Raw genomic sequence first — 26,156 nt, 5'->3', positions numbered from 1 at the left:
CAACTGGAAAATTAAATTAATGGCTATGCTAGTCTCCCCAAATGTTCTTAGTTATCTGTCAAACAAAAAAGAACTGTAAGTAAAATTTAATGCTGAAAACATAAACACTATATGTATACAATTGCTTTTATGGTAGAAAACTGTTTGCAAGGGTTAAATACAAGTGAAATACCAAACAGGTATCAATAAGCTAAAGTCATACAAAGGGTACAATCTTTTTAAACACTGAAAAATAAACACACACTCCTATGTGTGTATGTGTGTGCCTGGTTGCTCAGTTGTGTCCAACTCTGCAATCCCATGGACTGTAGCCCACCGGGCTCCTCTGTCTATGGGATTTCCGAGGCAAGAATACTGGAGTGGGTCTCCATTTCCTTTTCCCGAGGATCTTCCTGACTCAGAGATTGAATCTGCATCGCTTGCATCTCCTGTATTGGCAGGAGGATCCTTTACTGCTATGTCACCCGGGAAGCCCAAAGTCCACTCGTGTACAAACATAAATAAATCAGAGCTTCCTTGAAGCAAACAAACCCTGCTGGGCCATTACCTCAGGATGTGGATCCTTTAGTCCTCATCCTTATACATGGACTCCTCCACCTAGATTCTAGGTCTACTCAACAAATATTATACATGGAGAGAAAAGGCCTCCAGAAAGAAGGCACTTGGGACAAGTATGGAGCTCTGTATCCTTCATGGCAACCTCTAAGATCTTTAAAAAGGCTACACAGACACAGAAGAGGATCAACTATCCCCAAAGATGCACCGACCTTCTGGAAAACGAGCAGTTTGTGGTATTGTAACCCCCAACTGAAACTTTTTTAGGTAAAAATAAATCTGGGTAGGGCCTCCTTGAGAAGTGGGTCACTAGGAAGCTCAGAGTATTAAGAAGCATTGCTGCAAAGATTAGTCTTAACACCGAAATCTTCCGCATGAAGATGTCAAATCCAAAAGATCCTGAGTGTTTTGTCTCTACCTTCCTTCTGATAAAAAGGGAAGGGCAAGAAAAGGTGTAACTTACTAAATTCCAAACGTCTTCAGCTTTTGGCTGAAGCAACACTGCCAATTTACCAGAACTGCAGGAGAAGATATCTAGATAGGAAAATCCACAAAAGTTTTTTCATGGTTTGACACCACAAACCACTGTAAACATTCAAGTGACCTTTAGATGCAATGAAATGGCCTGTTTTTATTGTTGCTTTTAAATCAGTTTTTACCTTCCTCAACCTCCCAGATACTTCCATAGCATCCAGAAGCCTTTCCTAACCTTGTGACTATTAAAAAAGACATAAGACACACATACACAGACAATTCTACAAATTGAGTGAAAAGTACAAAACAGTATATAGTGGATGACTTCATAAAATATGGGGATAAGCTAAACTGATCTCTGCTATTAGAAGTCAAGTTGGATGGCATCACTGACTCTATGGACATGGATTTGTACAAACTCTGGGAGACAGTGAAGGACAGGGAAGCCTGGTGTTCTGCAGTCCATGGGGTCACAAAGATTCGGACACGACTCAGTCACTGGACAACATATAGTTGCCACTGAAGGGATGGTTAAAACTGAAGAGGGTGTCCCTGGGATGCTGGAAATGCTGTGTCTTGACTGAGCACTGATTCAATACTATGATCAATTAATGAACACTCAGCACGGTCCTATACACATCTGTTATTTCCATAAAGGCTGAGTATGAGTGTGTGAAATTTAAATTCTGAATTCCCTGAAATATGAGAAGACATGAAAACCTAATCTTGGAGATGCTCTTGTTGGTACCAAAGGAGCTGTGAAAGCCCAATACTTTGGTTGCAGAAAACACACTTTTCTTGACTTACTGGACCGGAAAGCCATAAAGAATGAACTGCAGACTTTGAACTGTTGTGTTAACCAATTAAGACAACAAAAGAAGAAAAAAAATTAAAGTGGTCACAGCCTCTGGTTTATTAAAGATTTGTGTTAAGCAAAGGGATTATATCATATTCTTCAAACTTCATAAATTTAATGTTTTTTTTAAGTCATTTATTTCAGAGTTCGCTTTAACAGCTCCCTGACCCAACTAAGAGACATTTAGTTTGCAATTACAGTCAAGCCAAGTGTATCCACCCACCAACAATAGGTCAAGTTACAAAAAAAAAAACAGTTCTAGGCTTTCTGGGCAGCAAACAAATCAGTGGGTACTCAGTAACCCCACAAAACAGTCCCATAAACTTGTTGTAGGTGTGGGCATCTATATTTTTAAAAGATGCCAACTAATTTCATTTGTGGGAGAAAAGGTAATTCAAACTATTCAAACATGGAAAACCTGCCATGAAACATTAAAATATTTTACTACTTAATGATAGAATCTCTTGCATGTACTTTTATAAAGAAAAGAACACTAAACAGACACAGTTTCAAAAAAAACAACACACACAAAAAACCCCAAACACAAAAAATGTGGGTTGGGTCAGGTTTTTGTGGCTCTTACAAAGTATTTTAAGTTCCAAAATGCATTCAAAAATTATTTTTTGAGTACTTATCAACACATTATTTGTTGATGAAGACAATTTGAAGAACATCATGAAAATGATTATAAATCATTTACCTGGAATTATTTTTTCTTCTCTAAGGAAAAAAAGAAATATATATATAATGAAAATCTTAACCAAGTATTAAATTTTGGTTTCAAATGTCAAAATAAAATATTTAAGGTCAAAATTAAAGAATGAAGCTCAAAAGTTAACTACTTTACAAAAATCTTATAAACTCAGTAGTGAGGAACTGAAATTTCCTTCTACTGTGGAATTTTTCCCTGAATATCAAATTAAAAGCATCCCAGCCTGGTAGAAGGAGAAAACCATGGGCTTTGCAGTCAGGCTTAACTCTGCTATAAAGAGATATCATTCCACTCAGGATTCTCACAATAAATACTCAGACTGTCTGACTTTCTCTTTCATCATCTCTATAAAATGGGAATAAAACCACAAGGTTTTATTTATTTATTTATGTCACAAGGTTATGGAAATAATTAAGTAAGGTAATTTACTAGTTTCTTCCCTGAAATTAAAAATATTTTATCCTTAAGGTTTTGTATTATTATACCAGACACTGTTTTAAAAAAAAAAGATTTGAAGAGATGGCAGCAAATTATCTGAAGTTTCAAGTAGTTTTATTTGGTGTTATGTGCTTTTTTGAGTTATATGAATGACCTACTGACTATTACTAAAAATAAACTGTTAAAAGTCTTCGAATTGACTATTGGGGAAAAAAAATAAAACACTGAAAAGGCATTTCTTAGAATCCTTACTGGAAGTAATAATATGAATTTAGATACTTTTTTTTTTAATGTGTGAATCATTTATTTTTTAACCAATTTTACTGTGGTATAATTTACATACAATAAAAATGCACCCATTTTAAGAGTACAGTTCAAAGAGTTTCAAAAAGTATACATTCATCAACCCATTACCATCAAGATCTAGAACATTTCTGTCACCCCCCCAAATTACCTCCTGCGCCTTTGTAACCAATCTTTTGTCTCCATGTCCAGCCCCAAACAACCATTAAACTATTTCCTGTCCCTACAATTTAGATTTCCCTTTTCCAAAATTTTACAAATTTCAACACTAAGGCAACAGAAGAACATTGAATAATCTCAAAACTTATTTTAATAATAAGGATAAAAGAGTCATGTCACATTTTCAGTTCCAATAATTTCTGGAACAAAGATTCCAAATTATGATCCTTTAACTTTTTCTTTTTTTTCTTTTTTACTAATTCTTTAATCCAACAAAACATTAAATTATATATCAGCATTGGGGTATGGAAACTCCATATAAAAGTTTTAAATGATGAATATCAAGTACAATTTTTTTTAAAAACACAAAAGCAAATATTAAAACTACAACCATAAAAATATATGATTGTACATAAACATGCTATGGTCAAGTTAATTTTTTAAATTAACATAAAAATAATACTAAAATTATAATATATAGTAGTATGCTGCTGCTGCTGCTGCTGCTAAGCCGCCTCAGCAGTGTCCGACTCTGTGCAACCCCATAGACGGCAGCCCATCAGGCTTCCCCGTCCCCAGGATTCTCCAGGCAAGTACACTGGAGTGGGTTGCCATTTCCTTCTCCAATGCATGAAAGTGAAAAGTGAAAGTGAAGTCGCTCAGTCATGTCCAACTCTTAGCGACCCCATGGTCTGCAGCCCACCAGGCTCCTCCGTCCATGGGATTTTCCAAGCAAGAGTACTGAAGTGGCATAGGCAGGTATATTTTGTAAAAGAAAATTTAAGAATGGATCATGGATCAAACACTTCTCCAAGTCACTCGATTATGAATGCCATATTGTATTTATAATAGCACCTCCTTTTAAATGACTCAAGCTGTTTTAAAACCCCACTAATTCTCCCAATGCTACTTGGGAAAAACCCAAGTTCAATAGCTTCCTTACTGGAGAGTGTAGACCAAAACATCCGACTCTAACACTAAATGTTTTTCTGAATCTCAAGTTCTAGGTTTAGGTAAAGTCTACTTTAGATAACTTTTTCACTATCAGAACAGATGAAAAATTAAATATTCAGTCAGTCAAGAGAATGGAAGAAATATCATGATGGGTTAACCAGCCAGTATAATCTCTCAGGTGGTTAACTCAGCATAGTGTGGTCACTTCATGATACAACATGGAAACTATTACATAACTACACGTTATATTTAGCCAATCTTTCTTGAATTTACTTATAAGCTCAGCCTACTACAGGCTGTTCTCAACTCAACTTCAGGATGTTCTCATAGGTCATCTTCATCTTATTTCTACTGTGCTTAATTTTCTATTCAGCAATAGCTTCTATCTGTGGTCTACATCCAACTCTTCTTCATTCCGAGGCCCTGAAATCCCACTGATGATTTCAGTGGTCCTAACCTGAATCTTTTCTAGGTACCTGAGTATGCCAAAAACATTAGGTGGCTTAACAATAATTTTCTTGACTGTAACCAGAGGTTCTCAAATCTGACTGCATATTACTCCATAATTTATTAAATCAGTCTCTACTGATGGACTTTCAGAGGGTCATCTAATCCGATCTTTTGCAATTATAAACAGTGCCTCAATGCATATACCTATATTTGTAAATATCACATATATATCACGAATACAAACATATCTGTAAAAGTGACTAGAGAAGAACTTGCTAGGTCAAGGCGCCATATTCTTTTTTTAAAAAGATTTTTTTTTTAATTTACAAAGTGTTAGTTTCAGCTGTACAGCAAAGTGATTCAGTTAAACATAAGTACATATATATATATATATATATATATGTTCTTTTTCAGATTCTTTTCCCTAATAGGTTATTACAAGATACTGAATATAGTTCCCTATGCTATATAGAGAAGCCTATCAGTAGAGATAGGTCTACTAATAGGTCCTTGTTGTTTATCTGTTTTATATATAGTAGTATGTTATCTCTTAATCCCACTCCTAATTTATCCCTCAACCCTTTGCCCTTTCGAAACTCTAAGTGTACTTTCTAAGTGCATCTATTTCTGCTGTGTAAATAAGTTCATTTGTATTACTTTGTTAGATTCCACATATAAGAGGTCTCATATGACATTGTTCTCTGATTTACTTCACTTAATATGATAATCTCTAGGTTCATCCAAAAGGGCTATATTCTTAGTGCTGAATGACATATTATCATATATAATAAACTACTGTCAACAGCACTCAAAAAGCATACTCAGTCCTCTGAGTACCTGAAAATCCCTGCATTTCAGGTTAAAAATTAAAGTCATTCCAAAGTCTTTGAAAAGAATCATTTTGGGATATTTTAAGCAGCCCCAAGAGTCACAGAACTAGACAGTCCCTTAGAGATCAACTAATCCAACCAGGCCTATGGTTTTATTATTGAGGAAAATGAGGTCAGCAGAGTTTAAGAGACTAAACTACATCTGGACCAGATTAGAACCTCAGGCTTCCTGCCCTTGACCCTCGCTCTTGCCCTTCACACTATGTCAGGGCAGCTCACTTGCCCAGAACAAAGGTATTATTTACTCTCAGTGCTCACATCACCTTGGATGACACACACAAAGTTATCAGTTAACTATCAGTTGATAGTTCATGCCAAACTGGTAAACATTGCAGGGGACATGTATGTGGAGTTCTAAACATGTATACTGTGTGTGTATATATGCAACCCAAGAGCCTGGGTGCTGTAAAATACAGTTGCAAGCTCAGAGAAGAAGTACTCTGGGTCCTAAAGACAATAACAAGGAGGAACTGAGCTTTATTCACGCACAACCTAAAATAGAGCTTAAAAACTTGATTGTAACAAAACCATAAAGTTCACATTTTTCAAAAGGTCCCATTTAGATCCTGAATTCACCTTCTGCCTGCTTTAAACTCATCACTTTATATGTGTAGAAGATGTAGCTTTTTCTACAATATTTATCTGTATCTTCTTCCTCCCTGGCATGAATAGGTTTGTTTAATTTAAAACTTATCTACATTTAGTTAAATACACAAAGACTAGCATCCGCTCAAATTAACTGAAAAATTCAAACAAAAGTAAGTTTGTAGAAGAAAACAAACAGAAATGGGAGGCGTAATGATTTGTTGGTACAAATTATGTTTCAACTTACAGTTCTAAACCCAACTTGAAAACAGATTCTAGAAGGTGTACTCGTGGCAGATGTGAAATAATTACTCAAATAACAAAATCTAAATTCCAAATCTATCCTATCGGATGGACAAAATTCACCACAAGTCTGTGCAGTGCTTAAACTTGATTAATTCTTGTATTTGAGCCAAAAGAGCAAATTTGAATAATGTTAACTTAGGCAAAGCCATAGAAAGTAGATACAAACACTACATTTCTTAAATAACAGCTGATTTTTCTTTAAAATCACTCTTCTAACTTGAGACTATCCCTTTGAAAATAGAATGGGGATTTGAGTTACTTAGGATTTCTTTAAAAGGCATTTTAAAGCAAGATTAACTGTTGGTTTAAGTCTTGACATTTCCCGATTAATAACCCTAAAGCTTAATGAGGCACAACAGATTTAAGAATTGAAGATTTTTAATGAAAACGGAAATTAAGGACAGTCTGGCGCAACACACGGTCACCAAAAATCTGTTTTAAATAGAACTCAATCTCTACATGTAAAAAATACAAACTATTTAAGAAGACTTTCCCCTTAAAATCTCAGTCCAAACTTTTAGAAGGCCAGGGCAGACTTTGATAAAAGTATGACAGTATACTCTGCAAGTAAATTCTAAACTTGCACTTAAGGCCTAAAAAATTACGTGTAATTTTAATTTGTGTGTATATCTATATCATTTTAAGATATGCGTATAATATCTTAGGACACACTAATTATGTTTCAAGTTGCATTTAGTGCATTTGCAGTGCACTGCTGTCAGTAAGGGGGCTTCCCTGGTGACTCAGTGGTAGAAGAATCCACCTGCAAGGCAGGAAACGTGGGTTCAATCCCTGGGTCAGGAAGATCCCCTGGAGAAGGAAATGGCAACCCACTCCAGTATTCTTGCCTGGAAAACTCCATGGACAAGAGGAGCCTGGCAGGCTACTGTTAATGGGGGTGGCAAAAGAGTTGAACACAACTTAACAACTAAACAACAACAACAACACCTGTTAGTAATGACCATGTGCCAGAAATTTTAAAAAGGGCAAAGATACACAAAAGGAGAAGAGACTGTGAATACCAATTAATTCTTACTTTCAAAGGAACTTGAAATTCAAATAAACATAGAGAATACATAAATGTTTTATTCTTAAAATGCTTGTGGTATCCTAGATTTTCCAGTCTAAAACAAAGCCTTCCCCCCCTCCGCCCCACATTTTATGTATTGAAATTAATGCCATGAAAGTCCATACCTAATATGAGAAAATCACATATGGTTTGTGCATCTTTTTTCATAGGTCCTCATTCAGCATTGAAAGCAGAAATCTATGTGATAAGACTAAGAATCTAAAATATTTGTGAAACTTAGGGTGATGTCTTTGATGTTTCATAACCCATACAAATGTATTTAAAATAGAATAATGGAGCTATGCAGTTAAAATGAGAACCAGAAAAACAAAGCAAGCTTCTAACCTATTCATGACTGGATGGGTAGTAAAAGTATAATTGATCTTTTTTCCCTGATGATATATCTATTTAAGGATTTGAAAGTCACTTGTATGAAAGGAAAGCTTGTCATAACTTTGTGATATCCCTTGATCAGTGAAGTTTAATGCTCAAATTCTGCTTTTTTTTCTTTTTTAGAGGACAATGCTAATGCCTCAAGCTAAAATGAGCAAGAATAGAGAAAATCTTAAAAGCTGAATATCATAATATGCAAAGTTGACTAGAATTATGTAAATCTAGGTAACAGAATAACTCAACTAGTAAAGATTCTCTTAAAGTGAAAAAAAAAGTGTTCCAAGTAAAACAAAGAACACTTCAGTTCATTAAAGGCATAAAGTCCTTTTGAATATTTAATTATTCTTCTTTAACTGGTCTGAAAAAATAAGGCAACTCAGTATCTAAACTGATAATTTACTCATTCTTTTTTCTAAAACTCTTAGACTCCTTAGTCTGGCTTGAAGCTTGAAAAAAAAGGTAGAGTTTTAAAAAGCAGATGACTGCAGAGTGCAGAGGGGCCATTTTCACATTGCAGATAGATCTATGTTATTCCAGTATGTAAAGCAGACCATTAGCAAACAGTCATTTCCAATCTCGGTGTGTACAATCCACATAGCACACTTAACCCTAAAACTCATGTTGCATGAACTGCTCTGCTTCCACTTCTAATGACCTTGTAAATCACTCAGTGTTATTGCTTGACTCATACCCATGAATTACCCAAATAACTTGATGACAAAGTTTTAATCTCCCCTTTCCTCAAGGTTTTTGAAAGTCAACCTCGGGTTGGCCTGGAAGAAACTGAGAAAGAACATACAACAGAAAAGGGAAGTGCACGATTTGACGTTTATAAATTATATATATATTTAATGCTTAAAAAAGAACATGTCCTACAAAATCCACACCTGGTTTCAAAGCAGATGACTCAAAGAGGAAATGAGATAGTTCCGTGGTACACAGATTAGTCCCATGAACCATTAGTCCATTGGTTATTAGTGACCAAGAAACGTCTCCTCCTATCCTAACTTCACTGCACAATATTCAATTAAAACTTACTTTCAGATCAAAAAGTTAGTGAGCATACCATCCAGAGCTGGACTGAACCTCTTAGGATTTATTATAAAATTGCCTATAAATAAGTAAGACCATGGTATGATGTTCAAAACAACATGTTTTTTAAAACAAGATTTTTCTAATCTACGACGTATTTGTTTTTTAAATCTGATGTCTGTGAGTATTCTTAAGTTTATCTTGTTTTCCCCTTAACTTCAAACACTTGAAGTAGCACTTTTTTCCTTCCTCCCCTTCAGCCGAACCTCTTCAATAAACCCCATTTTAAAAGAAGAAACAATAAATGAACTGACAGGAGGTGAAAGAATGAGGAGTGTGCGCTCCAAGAATAAAGGGCGGTTTTATAACAGGAGGTACTTTTGTTAGCAAGTGACTGGCAGGTCTCCTCCCCCAAGTAAGAAGAAATTCCATCCACTCCCCAAAAGTGCAGAGGCCAAAAATGTCCAGTGGAACAGTTCTGAAACCCCAGCGTCTGCAGAGAGCCGAGGGGGGCGGACTGGCGAATGGGGGAAGGGGAAGAGAAAGAAACCAGCAGGAGAGGAAAGAACAAAAGGAGAAACCCAAGAAAGGAGAAAGGAACGGCGGGACCTGGGCGGCCCGCGAGCCAGTGGGAGGGAGAGAGCCTGAGAGTAGGCGAGCGCGACCCGGGGGAGGCGAGCGCCGAACGGGCGCACCATGGACAGGGCTCGGCGCGGCCCACACCCCTCTAGGGGGCGGCGGGAGGGAGCGCGCGAGACCGCGGGCGCCAGTCCGGTCCAGCCCCCGGCGCCCGCGGCCGGAGCGCGCCAGGCCCTGACCCGTGATGACCACGGAGAGCGGCGATCTGCACTATCTGTCCCTGCCCCGGTCGCCCCGGGCGCAGCGGCACTTCCGAACCGCGCCCGCACTTTTTGGAGCAGTCGCCGGCCTGCCACCCCCAGCCGTCGGCGGTGCGCTGGGGGCCCCCTGAGGCGGATTCCCCCCGAGACCCCTTCAGGCCCTGAGGGCGGGCACGCCCCTCTCCCGCAGCCACCTCGGGCCCCCACCGCCCGCGGCGGCAGAAGCGGGACCCCCGGCCGGACCCCGCCCAGCACAGGGGGTCTTGGCCGCGGCGCGCGGCTTCCCTTCGCCAGACCCCGCTGGCGGGCCAAGAGGGGCCTCGGGGCATCCTCTGGCCCGACGCCGCGGGAAAGTTGGACGCTCGGCCGGGCTGGGGACTCGCGCGGAGTGGGGAGGGAGGCTGAGACCTGCCTGGAGCAGGTGCTTCCCGCCGCCGAGGAGCCTCCCGGTACCGATTCCAGGGAAAGGCTGACTGGCGCTCTCCCGAAGGCGTGAAAAGTGCGGAGGCTCCCGGTCAAGGCGCCCCCAGCACGCACGCAGGGCAGACGCAGCCGGACAGAGGGAGAGGAAAAATAGCCAAGTAACGGAACTTCTCCCCGCCCGGCGGGATAAGGGGCGTCCGGGGCCAGGGCCTGGGTGCGGAGGCGCGGACCCGCGTAGACTCGTCTGGGCAAGGGAGCGAGGTTTTCTTTTCAGGTAGGACCGACAGAGGAAATTGCAAGGGCAGGAAAACAAATAGCCAGCAATTCGACGCTGGGGTAAAGACAATAGGACCCTGGAGCCCTCGGGCACCGGGAGCCGCGCGGGTGCCAGGATGAGGTGGGGTGGAGGCAAGTCCCGTAACTAAGATACCAGAGTGAGAATTTCGACTGCAAACTCGAGACCCATCCCTGCAGAAATAAACAAACAAAAAAAAAAAATTGGAGCAAAGTGCTACGCGAAGGGTGAGAAGCGTAGAAAACTGCAAAACCGGAGTGCTAGCCTAGCTCACCCTTCTGCTGCCTAGAGACACCCCCCGGGAGCTGGCTGGACCCCCGCAGGGGTAGTGGGGAGACCGTGATCAGCCCCTTTGGGCACCCGCCAAGAGAGGCGCGGGAGACCGGCTAGCCCCGGGTGCCCTGCCCCGGCGCCCGGCCCGAGCCTCGTGTCTACGCAGCTCCCGGCCGCGCGGTGCGGCACCTCCCTTCCCGGGTGCGCAGCCCGGCCCCGCAGCGGCGCGGGGAACAAAGGGACCCGGCGCCGCCCGCCCCACCCCGCCCGCGGCCCGGCCCGCGGGGACCGCCGCGTACCTGAAGCAGGGCCGCCAGCAGCGGCAGCAGGGTCCGCGGCGCTCCCACTATCCGGCACATGGAGGCGGAGAGGGGCCGAGCGAGGAGCCGGAGGCGGCGGCAGCGGCAGCACCAACAGCGGAGCGGAGAGACGGCTCCAGGCAGTTTCCACCCCCTTCCCTTCCCTCCCCACCCCACCCCCTTCTCCGCTGCTCCGCGCTCCCCGCCAATGGAGAGCGAGCTGATGACAAATAGCGGGCCGCGGAGTCCGCGGGACTCGCACCACGAGTAATAAAACAGACCGAGATCAAGGAGCTGGGGAGGGGGCGGGGGAGAAGGCGGGCGTGCGCGTGAGGGTGTGAGTGTGTGCGTGTGTGAGTGTGTGGCCGCGGTGGCAGCGCAGGCTGCTCTGCTTCGGCCCCAAGCGCAGCGAAGCCCGGAGGGATGCAAGCGGCGGGGACCTTGGCCGGTGGAAGATGCGGAGGTGCAAGCGGAGCCGCGGGAGCTCCCCAGGAGCTCCACAACGCGAGGTTTCGGGCTCGGGGTTTTGCTTCCTCCGGGTCCCCTCTCCAGGGCCGCCGGGCACGGCGAAGACGCCGGCGAGAGCGCCGCGGGGAGGGCGCTCGGGGCCGTGCGCGCTGTGCCCACAAAGGGCAGCAGTCCCGCCGGCCGGCGCCTCCGCTGCGTGGGGGCGGAGGACCGCTTCTTGGCGCCCCTTGCCGGTCCCCCCGGAGAGTTGGAGACTGTTCTCCGGCCTCGGCCGCGCGGGGATGAGGCCAGGGATCGGCGCGGCCGCTCCCGCCGCGGCTCCGTCCCGCGCAGTTGCCACCGCGGCCGCCCCCGCTGCCCGCGCGCCGGTTCTCGGCCCGCGCCGCTCACTCGCGCGCGCCGCCCCACCCCCGCGTCGCTGCCGCCGCCCGCGCGCCCCGCTCGGCCTCCGCGAGCGCGATTAGGGCGAGCCGCCGCCGCCGCCGCTGTCCCCGCGCTCGCCCGCCCCGCGCGCTGCCCGCTCCCAGCTCGGATTGCCTCCCGCCGCCGCCGCCGCCGCCCTCGCCCCCGCCTCCCTCCTCCGCCGAGCCTACCCGCCCGCGTCGTGGCCAATCGGAGGCCACCAAGCTGCAGCGGTAGCCGGCCGGATCCGCGGCAGCCGCCCGCCCCCGCCCAGCCGAAGCGCCCCATTTTTGCTGCAGCCCGCGGGGGGTCGCCGGAGGGAAGCCTGGGGTGCGCGGAGCACAGCCCTGGCAGGTGGAGGGGCTGCGGGAAAGAAAAAGAACTTGCGCAGGAACTTGATTGGGTGGCAGGTTCATTTTTGGACCGCGATGGGGATCGGATAGAGATGAGGCTTTGGAGGGGGGATGACTCCTCCGAAGCCTAACGCACGCTTCTCTTTCCGTTCTGTCATTCTTTCGAGATAGACTGTTTTGTTTTTTTTTAAAGTCTGGGCAGGGGCAGACACAGCAAACTGGCGACGCAGGCAGGGCGCATCCTGGCCATTGTTTGCGGCGCTCGCCACGAGCCACCTGCGGGCCGGGAGGGCGGAGGCCCGGCACCTCTTCCCTTCTTTGCGGATGTACTGAAACTGCGAAGTTTGGATGTGCTTGTTTTGTTGTTTTTCCCTGTAGGGGTTTGAGAGTGCGTGTTATTTTCTTTGAAATCTCCCGTTTTCTGTTTCTATTCGTTCGTGACCCTGTTCACAATTTTTAGCGAGTGGTCTAGGGGACTTTGACTCCCTCCCTAAACCACTGCCAACAACAAAAAGTATAGAACGAAAGAAAAAGGAAGCGGGGGGAAGGAGCTAAAAGCCAGGACTTGCCCTGAAGAATAGGATTATCTAAGAGATAAAATGACTGATTCTGAGTTCGCACCAAGTAAAGGATTTTTGCTTCTTCCTTGTGAGGCATAAACTTGGAGTGGATCACACACACACAAAAAAGTGAGAGACTTCACAAGTTTGGGTCACAGGCATTTGTGGACTGGAGGGAGGGGTGAGGAGCAGTTGATTTTGGTGAGGTATTAAGTTTTTGTCAGTAATTTTTTTTAAGGTTTTTTTTAAAGAAAAATACCTTTTTCCCCCCCCCTAAGCTTTTCAGCTCTTAGGAAATCATCAAACTTCGTTGCAATTAACGTACGTTCCTCTTCTGCTTTGGATAACTGAAGAACTAAGATTATTTGAATTTGAGTTTCAAGATGCTGATCATTTAAGAACTTGATAATGAATCTCTAAAAATCAAGTACTAATTTCTTTGACATAAGTGATGCAGCTTTTAATAATGTACTGTCACTAGCTCGGCTTTTAAAAATTCAGTATTCATAGGGAAGTTGATTCAATTTTAATTAAAACATAATATTGTAGGCCTTTTAAAAATGAAACTCAATTTTTTTCCCCTGGATTTTCTTTCCAAAAGAATAAGAAAGATCATGTTAATTAAATTTAAAGACAAAAGGCTCCACTTGTTCTTTCTCTTCCTTCTTTGCTAGATAGTATTGTCACATTATTGCTAATTGACCTAAAATTTTTCCATATAATTGGGTATTTATGAGTTCCACTTTCAAGGAGTCATGCATAATAGAAAAACATTTAGCACCAATATTGGAGATATCCTTTGTTGTATTAAAAAATGGAATTTATAGAGCTATCTCTGTGCCTAAGAATTAAGCTGTGATCCCAGACTTGAGGCTTTAGTTACAGTCTCACCACTCCCAGCAATAGCCACTGATGTTTATTGCCATTCTGATTAATTTAAAGGTAGAAGAGATTTCAGTATGAATGACTATTGCTTATTAGAATTATTTGCTTGAAGTTTTAAAAATTGTTCCCTTTATAAATAAAACTCTTACTGTGACTTCAAAAACTGCTTTGGAATGGCCGTCAGTCAACTAATTCTCTTGACTCCATTGGTTTTCAATCAGCCACATAAGCACTGACAGCATTTTATTTTTTATTTATACAAATTTTATGTCCAGCTTCCATGAGTCTCACTCTTCAGTGGTTATAGATTGCTTTGGAATTTTCCCTGAGTTTAGCTTGATCACATGCTCTGCTCAATCTTGCTAATCAGCCTTTGATCAGAAGAAGGGATCACAGATCATCTTATTGGAGATTGGCGAATCCATTTGATGCTAATGAAAGTAGATCCACTATTTATTTTGGTGCCCAAGACAAATGGTACCTCCATTTTGCCATTCTAAAGGTAATCTACTGGGTCATTCATTTCTTTGGGCCAGCTCTCAGGATTTTGGCTTCTGCTCAACGCGCTTCTAGTCTGAAGACTGACTTTCATCTTGCACAGCTCCAGGACTGAAGGGGCCTAGGCAGTGACCTAGAGAAACAGCTTGATTGTTGGGGGAGAAGGGAACACAAGAAAAATAATAATTAAAACTAAGGCTGGGCTCATACTTGAAAATCAGCTTAATTCCTTGATTTCTGAACTAGGCACTGCTGCTGATCTACTCCAAGAGGTCTGAAATGAATACCTGTGTCAAACATTATGGACAGACCGAATAAATGACAACTCCTTCACACGTAGCAAGTTTTCATATGCATGTAAATGCCATGATGATTCATTTTTAAACATTCATTTCAAGGAAAAGTCAGAATGACTTCATGTTCTGGTGTGTATTCTCAAACAGGAGATGCTAAACATACAAATACATCACACAAGTATTTTTCTAAAAGGGTCCTGACTTTGGAAAGAAATGCAAACAGTAGTTGTCAAGTCTGCAACCCCCTCCTCACCCCCACCACAAACACACAGACACATACCTCTGGGACAGGATACACACTAGTCTTGGCTACTGACACCCAGCTGAGAGCCCTTCCCAAATGTTGACTCAAGACCCTCCTCCATGGTTCCCTTTTCTTGCCTGGTCTACAGGGTAAACTAGAATTGTCCTTTCTGCCTTAGGAAGTAGCTGTGGCATTTGCAAGTTTCTTCCCAACTAGCTTTAGTATGTTAACACTGACCTTCCCTGGGTTCATAGGCCTTTTAGAGGTCCAGGCTGTTGTAAATGAAACATGAAGGTGGTCTATGCAGCTCCTTCATTTTATAGGGACACTAAGGCTTAAAGATATACACAAGGCTACCAGAGGCAAATAGAGAACACTGACTGGGACTCAGCCTTACTGCCAGTCGGTGTGTGTGTGTGTGTGTGTGTGTGTGTGTTTGTGTGTGTGTGTGTGGTAGTTGTTCAGTTGTGTCTGACTATGACCTAATGGACTGTAGCCCGCCAGGCTTCTCTGTCCACGGGATTTTCCAGTTAAGAATACTGGAGTGGGTTGCCATTTCCTTCTCCAGGGGATCTTCCCAACATAGGGATCAAACCCACGTATTCTGCATTGCTTGCTGATTCTTTACCATCTGAGCCACTAGGGAAACCCAGTCTTCCCTACAGAGTTCCTTTTAACTTTAGAAAAATTCACCCATGTGGAGTGAGGATGATTTAAAAAACTAAAGTAAAATTTAATGATGCTGGGGATTTGTCCAGTATTCCTCTCCGGTTTCTGTTCTTCAAAGTAGGTGTGACTGGAGATGTAACTCTGCATTTCCTTTTACTGGTCTCCATCCTCATGTGCCTTTCTACTGTGATCATCTCACCGTACTGAGTGTGATTCTAGCATTTCAAAATTCATATCTTTGATATAACCTGGAGCCAAGTGCAACCCAACCATTCATCTGGTCCTCACCCAGAGAAGACATGATGTGTTTCAATACTGGGGGAAAAAAAATCCTGGCTTTTAAAATAATCCACTCTGGTTTGGAAATATAACTTAGGTTTCTTTATCTTTTTTTCAGTATTTGAAAACCAAATTCAAAAGTTTTCATGGACAGTATCACCAAATTTATAACTTGAAGTATATATGGTCAAGGAAGTGAATAAATGAATTAGTTTTACTTTTGCACGATGAGGGGCGTAACTCACAGGCAGCTCCTGTATTGGGAGAAGCACCACTGAGAAAGAATCACTTTCTGGAAGGTAGAAGGGTGTGATAAACAGTTTATGGATTTGAGTTCAGGTAGACTTAAAATAAACTCCATGAACTTGGGTCAGTGAGTTTCTGAAGATTTCTAAGATTCTTTTTCCCTATTCCCAATTTGGATAATATACCAGAATTTCTTATGAAAGCCTGAAATGAACACAGAGCAATACAGTAGGAGCTTAGCTTTTTATCTATACAGTAAGTCGTGTCCAACTCATTTGCAACCCCATGGACTGTAGCCCGCCAGGCTCCTCTGTCCATGGGATTTCCCAGGCAAGAATACTGGGGTGGATAGCCTATCCCTTCTCCAGTGAATCTTTCCAACCCAGGGATTGACTCAAGTCTCCTGAATTGGCAAGCATATTCTTTTCCACTGAGCTACAAGGGAAGCCCACCTATATGTATATTAAGTATGCCCACCAGACTCCTCTGTCCATGGAATTCTCCAGGGAAAAACAGTGGAGTGAGTAGGCATTTCCTTCAGGGAATCTTCCTGACCTAGGGATTGAACCTGGGTCTCCCACACTGCAGGCAGATTCTTTACCATCTAAGCTATCAGAGAAGCTAGCAAATAATAGTATGCAGGCTAGTACAAGTAATAAAAAATTTAACGGATTATAAGGTGCATAAAAACAAATGTGAGAATGTGAAAGTATTCAGAGGAACAATATAGTCAATCTTAATACATTGATTTCATAATGGGAAACGAATTCATTTTTGAATTATCTCCGAAGTTGACAATATCAAGACCAGGATTAAAACCCATTTTTCTCTGAGTCTTTCTCCTGTGAACCTAGTTTCTTGTCATTTCTTAAACCACATTCTGCCTACTCGTTTGCAGAGTCCAGGTTTCCTAGTTGACTTCATGAGTTCTGGCTGAAGATCAGCTGTCTTTGAGAAAATCTGATTTGCATGATATTCAAGAAATCTACCTTCTGCAGCAGCAGCGTGAGTATTTATGGGGCACCACGTTGGATTACTTAAAAGTCAGAAGGCCTACTTCTCAAGATAAATGTCTCTTCAGAAAATAAAACAAATCACACTGAAGGCTTTTTTGTAACGTTTAGTGGTGCCAAACTTTTGTCCCCATGTCCTTTTAAAAGCTAAAAACGTGCCTTCTGGAAAGTTCTGAAATGCAACTGTCAGTGTTGAGAGGACAGTAAAACATTTTTAGTATTTGAATGTACCCTTTCCTCCAGTGAAAATCGAGATAGTTGTTAAAGTATTTATCAGGGTTGGAATACCTGTGTTCTCTCCCTGAGTAATCTTAAACACGCCACTTCATTTCTTTACGTGTTTTCTCACCTACAGAAATCATTCCTCTTGCCTCAAAAAATGCCAAGAGGACTAACAAAAAGATGTCAATGAAGCCTATTTAGTTCTTTAGAGCAAAGTTCTGAATAAAATACATGGAATTCTCTAAGACTATGGATTCAGCTCTCACGAGAGGATTGATTAATTGGTTTCAGAAGTTTGTTACATTTTAATGATGTGGCATAAGCAGCAAGCCACCAAGTGCTTATTAAATCTTTCTTTTTAATTTTCATTTATCCGAAAAGCTTTTTTAAAAATTTATTTATTTTAATTGGAGGCTAATTGCTTTACAATATTGTAGTGGTTTTTGCCATTCAGTGATATGAATCAGCCATGGGTGTACATGTGTCCCCACATTTATCCACAAAGTTTAAAAATAACATTTATCTTTCTGTTACAAAAGCAGCACATGTTCACGTGTAGATATTTGAGAAAATGATATTGTTATGTGTGCCATGATCATTCACAGATGATTCAGAGTTGATGCTTTATTTTATAGGGCTCACCTGAAAGATACAACCCGTTTTCCTTTTCAACGGTGAATGCAAAAACATCAACCATAGTCCCATTTATCACAGAATTTATAATGTATGTTACTGCGATTCATTCTTTACATAGCTCAAAAGGACCGAGTGATTATCACAAATAAGTATTATCTTTCTGGGAGGTCTGTTATTTTGAGTCATCCCTGAGAAAGGTTTTTCAAAAACCTTTTTTGCAGGAGATGGGAATATTCTCACTTCTGAAGTTGTTAGGAAGGCCAATAATAAACATGTATTTGCATTGCAAAACGTATTTATCCAAGCCAGATGAAATTTCAGACTCTTTGAGGAAACTTAGGCCCCCTGATATCACAAGTTGAGGAGTGAGTTCTTTAAGGTGTCTGATCACCAGGGTTTGGAGGGAAGGAGCCAGCAGAGGCAGGGACAAATGGACACAGGTGGACAAATGGACATCAGAAGAAGGCGGGGACTAAAGAAAACACCCAAGGTTTGTGCTCTCTAATGAGGAGGGATTCCCGAGGTTTGTGCTCTCTAGTGAGAAGGGATTCATATGTGGATAGAATGTGGAGTGTGGCCAAACTACAGGATAGGGGCGAGGTCATAATCTTGGTAATTGTTCAGTAAACATTTGCCCGATTTTTACAACAAAACAAAACACAGGACTTGGAGTTTGGACAAGAGCGTGAGGATGGTCTTTTGGCATCTAGAATTGATAGGAAGGGCCACACAGCAGGGCAACTGATAAGTAACAGTCCATCCAGTCCTCGCCCAGAATTTGTGCATCTCTTGATAAGGGCAAGCCCTCTTCAACAGAAAGTTTCACTCTGAGATGCTTGCTGGTGAGGATGTTCTCAATCTTAAAACTCTATAGGATGTTCTCAATCTTAAAACTCTATTTATACTTCAAAAATTCCCCTCTCGAAGTATTTTTGTAAAGGTAGAAATGATGTAAGATGGCTTTTTGTTGGTAAGAAAAAATAAGCCCCATCCACTCATTAATGAGGTAGTATAAGCTTTAACTAAGAAGATATATATTGGCTTCTTTAAATTTTTTTCTCATTTTCTAGAAGTGTTCTTTAGAACTTCACAGATCAGTTAAATTTCTTATCTCTCTTACCTTCCCTGTCCATACAATTTCTTTCTCTCTCTTTTCCAAATATATTTCCTGGGAGATGTCTTTAGCTCTGTCTTCTAGCCTCTCTGTTTAAAAGTTGGATATATTTTTTATTTCCAGAGCTTTTCGTTCTCTGATGATTTCCTCCTAGAAACTCGCTCTTATTTCATGGATGTCAGAGCTTCTCTTACCTCTTTACACGTTGTTGAAGAGTTGTCTTCTGTTCCCTGGATTATCTTGGTTTCCTCTCTGTGGCTTTTCCTGCAGGGGTTATTGTTGTGTCTGTCTTTGATGTCAGAGAGACTTGGGGAAAATGTTCAATATGTAGAGTTTCACTTAATCCTCCCAGATATTGATAAGCCACCCTACCCTGCCTCAGTTTTTCTTGACTCCTATGAGTTCAGAGCTTTCTAGTATCTGCCCCCCAGAAGTGAATAAAGAGCCTCCCCAGCTGGGACAGGCTCACGCCACACTGCACTGTTACTGGCTTGACCTGCCTTATCTCTGCCCAGGTTTAATCTGTGATTTGTTTCTCAACCAAAGAAAGAAGAAGCTCTAGGTGGTTTTCTGGAGGCTGGATGAGTGCTGATATTTCCCCCTAGCTAAGTCTGTCATCTTCCCTTTCCCAAGGATGAGATACATATAAGTCTCCAGGAAGACTCTTGTCCCTGGCAGCAGCTTAGAACTCCCACTGGGACCCAGCCCCTCCTCAGGTTAATTAAGAGCCCCTTCCCCATTCTCCATGTTCCATAAGAAATAGTGTCACCTCCACCTACTATTAATAGGTTGGCCCAAATCACTGTTTTAGTCCCTATAGTTTTCAAATTAAAATATATATGTATATATGCTCTATCTTCATCGAGAAGATCCCCCTGAGGAAATGGCAACCAGCTCCAGTATTCTGGCCTGGGAGATCCCATGGACAGAGGAGTCTGGTGGGCTACAGTCCACGGGGTCACAAAGAGTCAGACGCAACTGAGCATGCACGTGACACACACACACACACACACACACACACACACACACACACACACTCTCTGTCTGTCTCTCTCTCTTTCTCACACACACACACACAGAGTAACTCTATCCTCAGCATAAATAGTTATGAAACGTATTTTAAGGTTTTACTACCTGCTTTTGAAGCAATTCATGGGTGTGCATTCACCCTCAGGTGTTCACTTGCATTCTTACTAACCAAAATAATGCAGAATGAAGTACTGTCTATATACTTTGTGGTTCAGTAGACAATAATGAAATACAAATTTATAACATTGGTAATCCAAACCTGAAATTTAGAGTAGGTGAGAAAGAAATATCTATTAAAACATTTAGTACAGTTGTCTTCAACCTTTTTTTTTTGGTTTTGTCATACTATATGTGCGGGCTAAAATGTCCTAGAAAAAACATCTTTCATGAGGGGAAGTGTATCCTATAAATGTATGTGAATCAGTAGGTACTTTTACTGTAGCTTGCCCCTCAAATGTCTCATGTTCCTGGTGGGAACAGTCATTGTTACTTTCCCCACTAACATACCTGGTGTTGAGAATCACTGATTGAATTTTCATTGCTCTTTACTCTCACTTAGTGTAAATCTTCTATTTGTTTGAAGTGTTATGAGGTTGAATTTCATCATCTTGTTATTCAACAGTGTACCATCACTTCACTTTATAGGGATTTATAAAGACTTTAGCCACATGACGATTTCAAGCTTGGAGCTGATAAGGATATTAGCATCCATTGAACAGATGCACACAAATCATTCACCATTTCCCCAATTTTTATTTCCAGATGATCAATTCTAAGAAATATATCTCTTCTGCTGAGAGTACTGAGTTTTACATTTCATTAGAACTGGGTAGGTAACCACTTAGAGATAACAATACATTTATTAACATATAGGAGGGAAAAGCCTGACTTTTAGTAATAAAGGAAATAATTACTCTTAAAAGAGATGACCTTTTAAAGGCTTATGTGCAAACTGCAGAACTTTTCTGAGTGAGAACAAACTACAAGACCAAACTGTCAATCAGTTTCTTTTACCCTTAGCTCTGTGGACACCAGGTCCACTTGGAGCAGCTCTGTACAGTTAATGGGGAAAGAAACAGAGGGGCAGGGGACACGCTGGTGGGGAGGGAGAAACATGGTGGGCCGGAGCACAGACAAGGAGGACTCTAATGAGCTTTTTATACTTGGCGTGCCTGGCAAGAGCTAGTGATGAATAGACGATGAGTTCATATAGCTCCTGCTTGAAGGCAGGGAGGATCAGAAAAGGCAGGAAACTAGTTTGATCAGCGGAGCCTAGAAAATCTAACCCAAGACTTTGATCAGAATCTTAAAGGCATTCCTCTGCGGTACGTGATTTTTGTCTTGATTGTTTTTGTCTGTTTTTAAAAATCACAAAATCAGTCCAGTTGTTTGGACGACGTATACCTTTAAGAAATCTCTTTCATTTCTCTTATAGGCCCTGTGGTTCAGACTACCAACAGCACCTCCTATAATCAATATAGCAAAATCAGATTATTATGAAAGTTAAAGTAAAAATATATTTGCTATTCTTAGTTTCCCAAAGTTAATGTTTAAAAAACCTTTACTATCTAACAATAAAAGATATGCGATCCTCCAAAATATCAAATTTATTATAAACAACCAGTATCATAATCAACATTTTTCCAGAAATAAAATTCTTAACTCTGTGCAAAATTTCCAACATAAAATTAAATATTTTTATCCTTATTTACCATTTTCCCAACTTGTTTTTTTGTTTGAAAAATATTTTTGACCACAGTGTCTTCACTAAACATTTCTCCACCTTTGTCCTCCTTGGAGTCAAAACCCTTGGCTAATGTAATTTCTAAGCTCTGTGATTGATGCTATGTTTAAAAATCTGTTTCTTCTGAGTCAGCTTACAATATCTTAAAAACAAGGAAGCAAGACAAAACATAAAGGAAGGGGCAGGTGGGGGGGAAAGAACAAAGGGATGCTCAGCAGCCACACTGTTGACTTGTTTTTATGGTTTGTTTAAATGTCAATTTCTGAGAATGGAAATGGAGTGGCCTTGTGCTTTGAACCAGCCATTAGGAGGTGCTCATACTTTAAAACAAACTCTCCCAAACCTTTAAAGCTACATAGAGTCTAGGTTTTATGTTTTGTAGAACTGATCTTTAATTTTAGTAATTTTCTTTCCCTGAACTTAACAACTTGTAAAAATTGTCAAGTGAACAGTTCTGGAAACTCATGTCATCCAATTAGTCCAAAAAACAAATGTTTTTGTGTCATCTATCACCACAGAACACTAGACAGACTCATCAGATTCAAAGGAAAACATGTATTTGAGAAAGAACAACCTCTCAGCTCCTTTACCTTCAGAGGAATATAGTTGATGTTAGTTGGTATAGAGCAGGGGTCTTCAGGAAGTCTTCCCTGGGGCTGTATCTACTTTTGTAATATAGAAGGGTTTGTTTGTATCCTGAATATTCTCCAGGGTAGATCCTGCTTTTGTAATGCAGTTTCACAGCTGTTTATTATGGACACCACTCAGACTGTTAACTATCCATTTTGTTTCCGCCATTATTGCTTTTTATTTGTTGTCCAGCCCTACACTGGCTGCTTGACAAGTGTTAGCTGCAGATATGAACACGCAAGAAACAAAAGACTAAAGAACAAGTAAAGCCACCAGAAAACCTGGAAGATTTCCCTGGTCTCCAAGGCAGTATTTGGAGGAGAGAAAAGGATTTCATGCTGGGTATTTGTAGTAGACATTCTTGTTAAGGGGTTATAGGTGTTGGTACAAGTACTAACATGTTACAATGCTGTGAATTACTTAACTGATTAAACACAATGGCTTCAGTAACTTCATGTCAAATCTCAAGTTCCATGTGACAATCAAACACTGACAAGAAACATTTTTTTTTTAATTTCCATATTGAAGAAGACCAATGCACAAAATTTTAAAATTGCACCACTAGTAAATAGAGAGCTTTTTTTTTTTTTCCCTAGGCCATGCTACTTGGCTCCTGGGATATTTCCCTGACCCAGGATTGAACATGTGCCCTTGGCAGTGAAAGAAGATAGTCCTAACCACTGAGCAGCCACGGCATTCCCATAGACAGCTATTTTTTTAAAAAAGAATTATTATTACTTGGAATTCACTCCTGATGAATAGGAATACTTATCTTACTTTCATATCTTTGGCACTCATAAATGAGTCTGAAGCTCAGGCTTTGTTTCCTCCCCCTAGCCAGCACCGCATAATGTAAATCATGACACCTACTGGCAACATAGGGTTTTGCACCCTAGTTCCATAAGACATTCAAGCCCCTTGTTACTTAAGATAGATTTTTCTAATGTAAATTTATGTTGCTGCTGCTGCTGCTGCTAAGTTGCTTCAGTAGTCTCAGACTCTGTGCGACCCTGTAGATGGCAGCCCACTAGGCTCCACATTATTAATGATGAAAAGTGCAAAGTGAAGATTGAAAGTCAATTCCACCTCCAACCCCGCAGTTAATTACTAGCCTGCTGTTCCAAGGATAGTCGCTAAAGGCTTGAGATATCATTTTCTATTCATTGATCAGGGTCTTTCCAATTTGCATCAATTCCACACCACTTTAATTGATGTAGCTTTATAATGTATTAACTATTTGAGAAGATATATCTCTTCCTCTTACTGTTCTTTATTTAAAAAAATATTATTCTCACATGATTGCTCTTCCAGAAGTTTAGTATTATTTGGCTAAATTACTCCATATCATATTTGATTTTTATTTGAATAGCCTTAAGATACTAATTGGCTTCCCAGGTGGCTCAGTGGTAAAGAATCCGCCTGCCAGCGCAGGAGACATAGGAGATGTGGGTTTGATGACTGGGTTGGAAAGATGCCCTGGAGAAGGAAATGGCAACTCCAGTATTCTTACTTGAAAAATCCCATGGACAGAGAGAGGAGTCTGGTGGGCTACAGTCCATGAAGTCACAAAAAGTTGGACATGACTGAGCACAACTGTAAGCTACTCATTAATCTGGCGATAATTTTATCTGTAATATAGTCTTCCTGTAATAGTCCTTTCTATCTCTCAAAATATTTTTCATGTTCTTCATACGTTAAATGTGTTTTTATTGAACTTGATCTTTGGAATTTTATATTTTGTTGCAACAAGTGAAATTATTTATATACTTTTATTTCCTTATTTGCTATTACCTTCCTATGGACATGCTATTGTTTTAGTATTTTTCTCTTGTAATAAATGAAATAATTGTACAGGTTTTCCATAAGGTGTCATTTTGAATAAATGAATCATTGTTCTTTATGTCTTTTACTTATCTCTTAGCTCTGGGTCATGTCTTCTAGTATTGACCAAAGCCTTCTAATAAGGATGTAAAAAATTATTATTGACTTTTCCACATGTAATGCAAATCCCCCTTGGTTTCAACCATTAGAAATGCATGAAAGTGACTATTTTTAATCATGTTGATGGCATATTGTAAGCTATGGGTGTTTTCAATAATTGTGATAGTTGAATGTTTTTAATGCCTTCCTCAAACATTATTATATTTTTCTTAGTTGACTTAATACTTTAATTATATATGCTAATAAAGTATGTAATATTATTTTTGCATTCCTGAAATAAATCCTATTTGATGATTTTTTTAATGTAGTGTCAAGTTCTATTTCTAGGACTTTATTCATGATTTTAAAACTTCATATTCATTTGGAGATATGTTGATGTTTTTCTTATATTGATACCCTTGAAAAATTTTAGTATTTAGTTCTAAAAGTACTGTATTAGAAATACTTGTAAATAGTAAATACTTGTAAAAGTATTGCTTTGTGCTTATTTACATAATTTTATTTAGCATTTACTAATAATATTAGACATGTGCTTTTATTCTATTTTTAAAAAAATATTTGGATCTATTTAATTTTACTTTTGAAACTCAACTTTTCTTTCTATAAATTGATCCTGTTTTCTTTTTCTAAAATTTAGTTTGTTTGGGTTCTTTGTAACACATAGAAAACTATTTATACTTAAAAATTCACTTTTGCATACCACCTCTGTTTGAACATTTTTGTAATTACTTTTTACTCTATTCCCTAGTTCAGTAGTTTTTAGAGAGGTGTTTTCATTTCTAAATGGTTGAACCTTTTTTCAGTAACAAAATTTTTACATTTTCATTCCATTGTTGTGGAGTTAATGTAGTACATGATTTTAGTTTCTTTGGATTACTGACTTTACTTTTGGTTTAGCACCTATTGCCATACATGCTTCTTGCATATTTTGCAGGAAGAAATTTACTAGTAATGTCAAGAACTGTGACAGGTTGGACTGTTGCCCTACTCAATGGCTAACAAGTTAGCTTCCATGGTTGTATGGATGTTTGAAGAAGATAAGTGATTCCTGAGTCAGAGAGGATTTTACTACTCACAGCAATAGCAATAGCTAGAATGTCATCATTTCTGTATCAGCTCCCCATGCTGAGATTTCCACAGGACCAGGTGAAGAGGATCAGGTGACACCAATACACAGAAGAGGAGCCCAGTGTATAGAGAACCCAATTCTTTTATAAAAGGCAATAAGCATGCCGCTCCTTTGTTCTGAAAGTGTGCTGTCTCTATCTCCCAAAACTTTAAGCAAGCTGACTCTTTGCTCCAGAGGGAGACATTATCTCTCTCTTCCAAAGTTATTTTCTATAAAAAGCAGCCTTGGAAGGATGGTCTGAAATAAAGACATCCAGTGCCTCTCCTCATAAGATGTGCAGAAATGCAAGACTACTGTGGGGAATTATCTCCCAACTGGAAAGCAGAGGACAAATATGCTTATATATTGCATTGGCCAAAAAGCTTATTTGAGTTTGTCCATAGAACCTTATGGAATTTTTTGGCCAATCTATTATATTAGTTCTACCTTGTTCAGATGTTTTATAATGTTTATAAAATTCATAATATATAAATATAGTAAATAAACAATTTAT

General features: G+C 40.7%; 1 protein-coding gene and 1 long non-coding RNA gene across 2 annotated transcripts in view; one reads left to right on the top strand and one right to left on the bottom strand.

Annotated features, from left to right (window-relative positions):
- Window positions 1-11,754, bottom strand: part of CDH2 (cadherin 2) — a 248,360-nt gene extending 236,606 nt beyond the window's left edge. Inside the window, exon 1 of the mRNA NM_001166492.3 lies at window positions 11,306-11,754. Within this exon, the coding sequence (NP_001159964.3) occupies window positions 11,306-11,365 (60 nt within the window). The 5' untranslated portion in view covers window positions 11,366-11,754. The remainder of the gene's footprint in view (window positions 1-11,305) is intronic.
- A 5,462-nt stretch (window positions 11,755-17,216) lies between these two features.
- Window positions 17,217-24,828, top strand: LOC132343765 (uncharacterized). Its single transcript, XR_009492707.1, has 2 exons — window positions 17,217-18,918; window positions 20,982-24,828. It is a non-coding gene; the product is annotated as an uncharacterized lncRNA (long non-coding RNA).
- Window positions 24,829-26,156: the final 1,328 nt, after the last annotated feature.

The sequence above is a fragment of the Bos taurus genome, chromosome 24 (genome assembly GCF_002263795.3).
Source record: "Bos taurus isolate L1 Dominette 01449 registration number 42190680 breed Hereford chromosome 24, ARS-UCD2.0, whole genome shotgun sequence".
Classification (NCBI taxonomy): Eukaryota; Metazoa; Chordata; class Mammalia; order Artiodactyla; family Bovidae; genus Bos; species Bos taurus.
The sequence above is the reverse complement of the archived record's forward strand: the minus strand, read 5'-3'. Positions and strand labels throughout refer to the sequence as shown.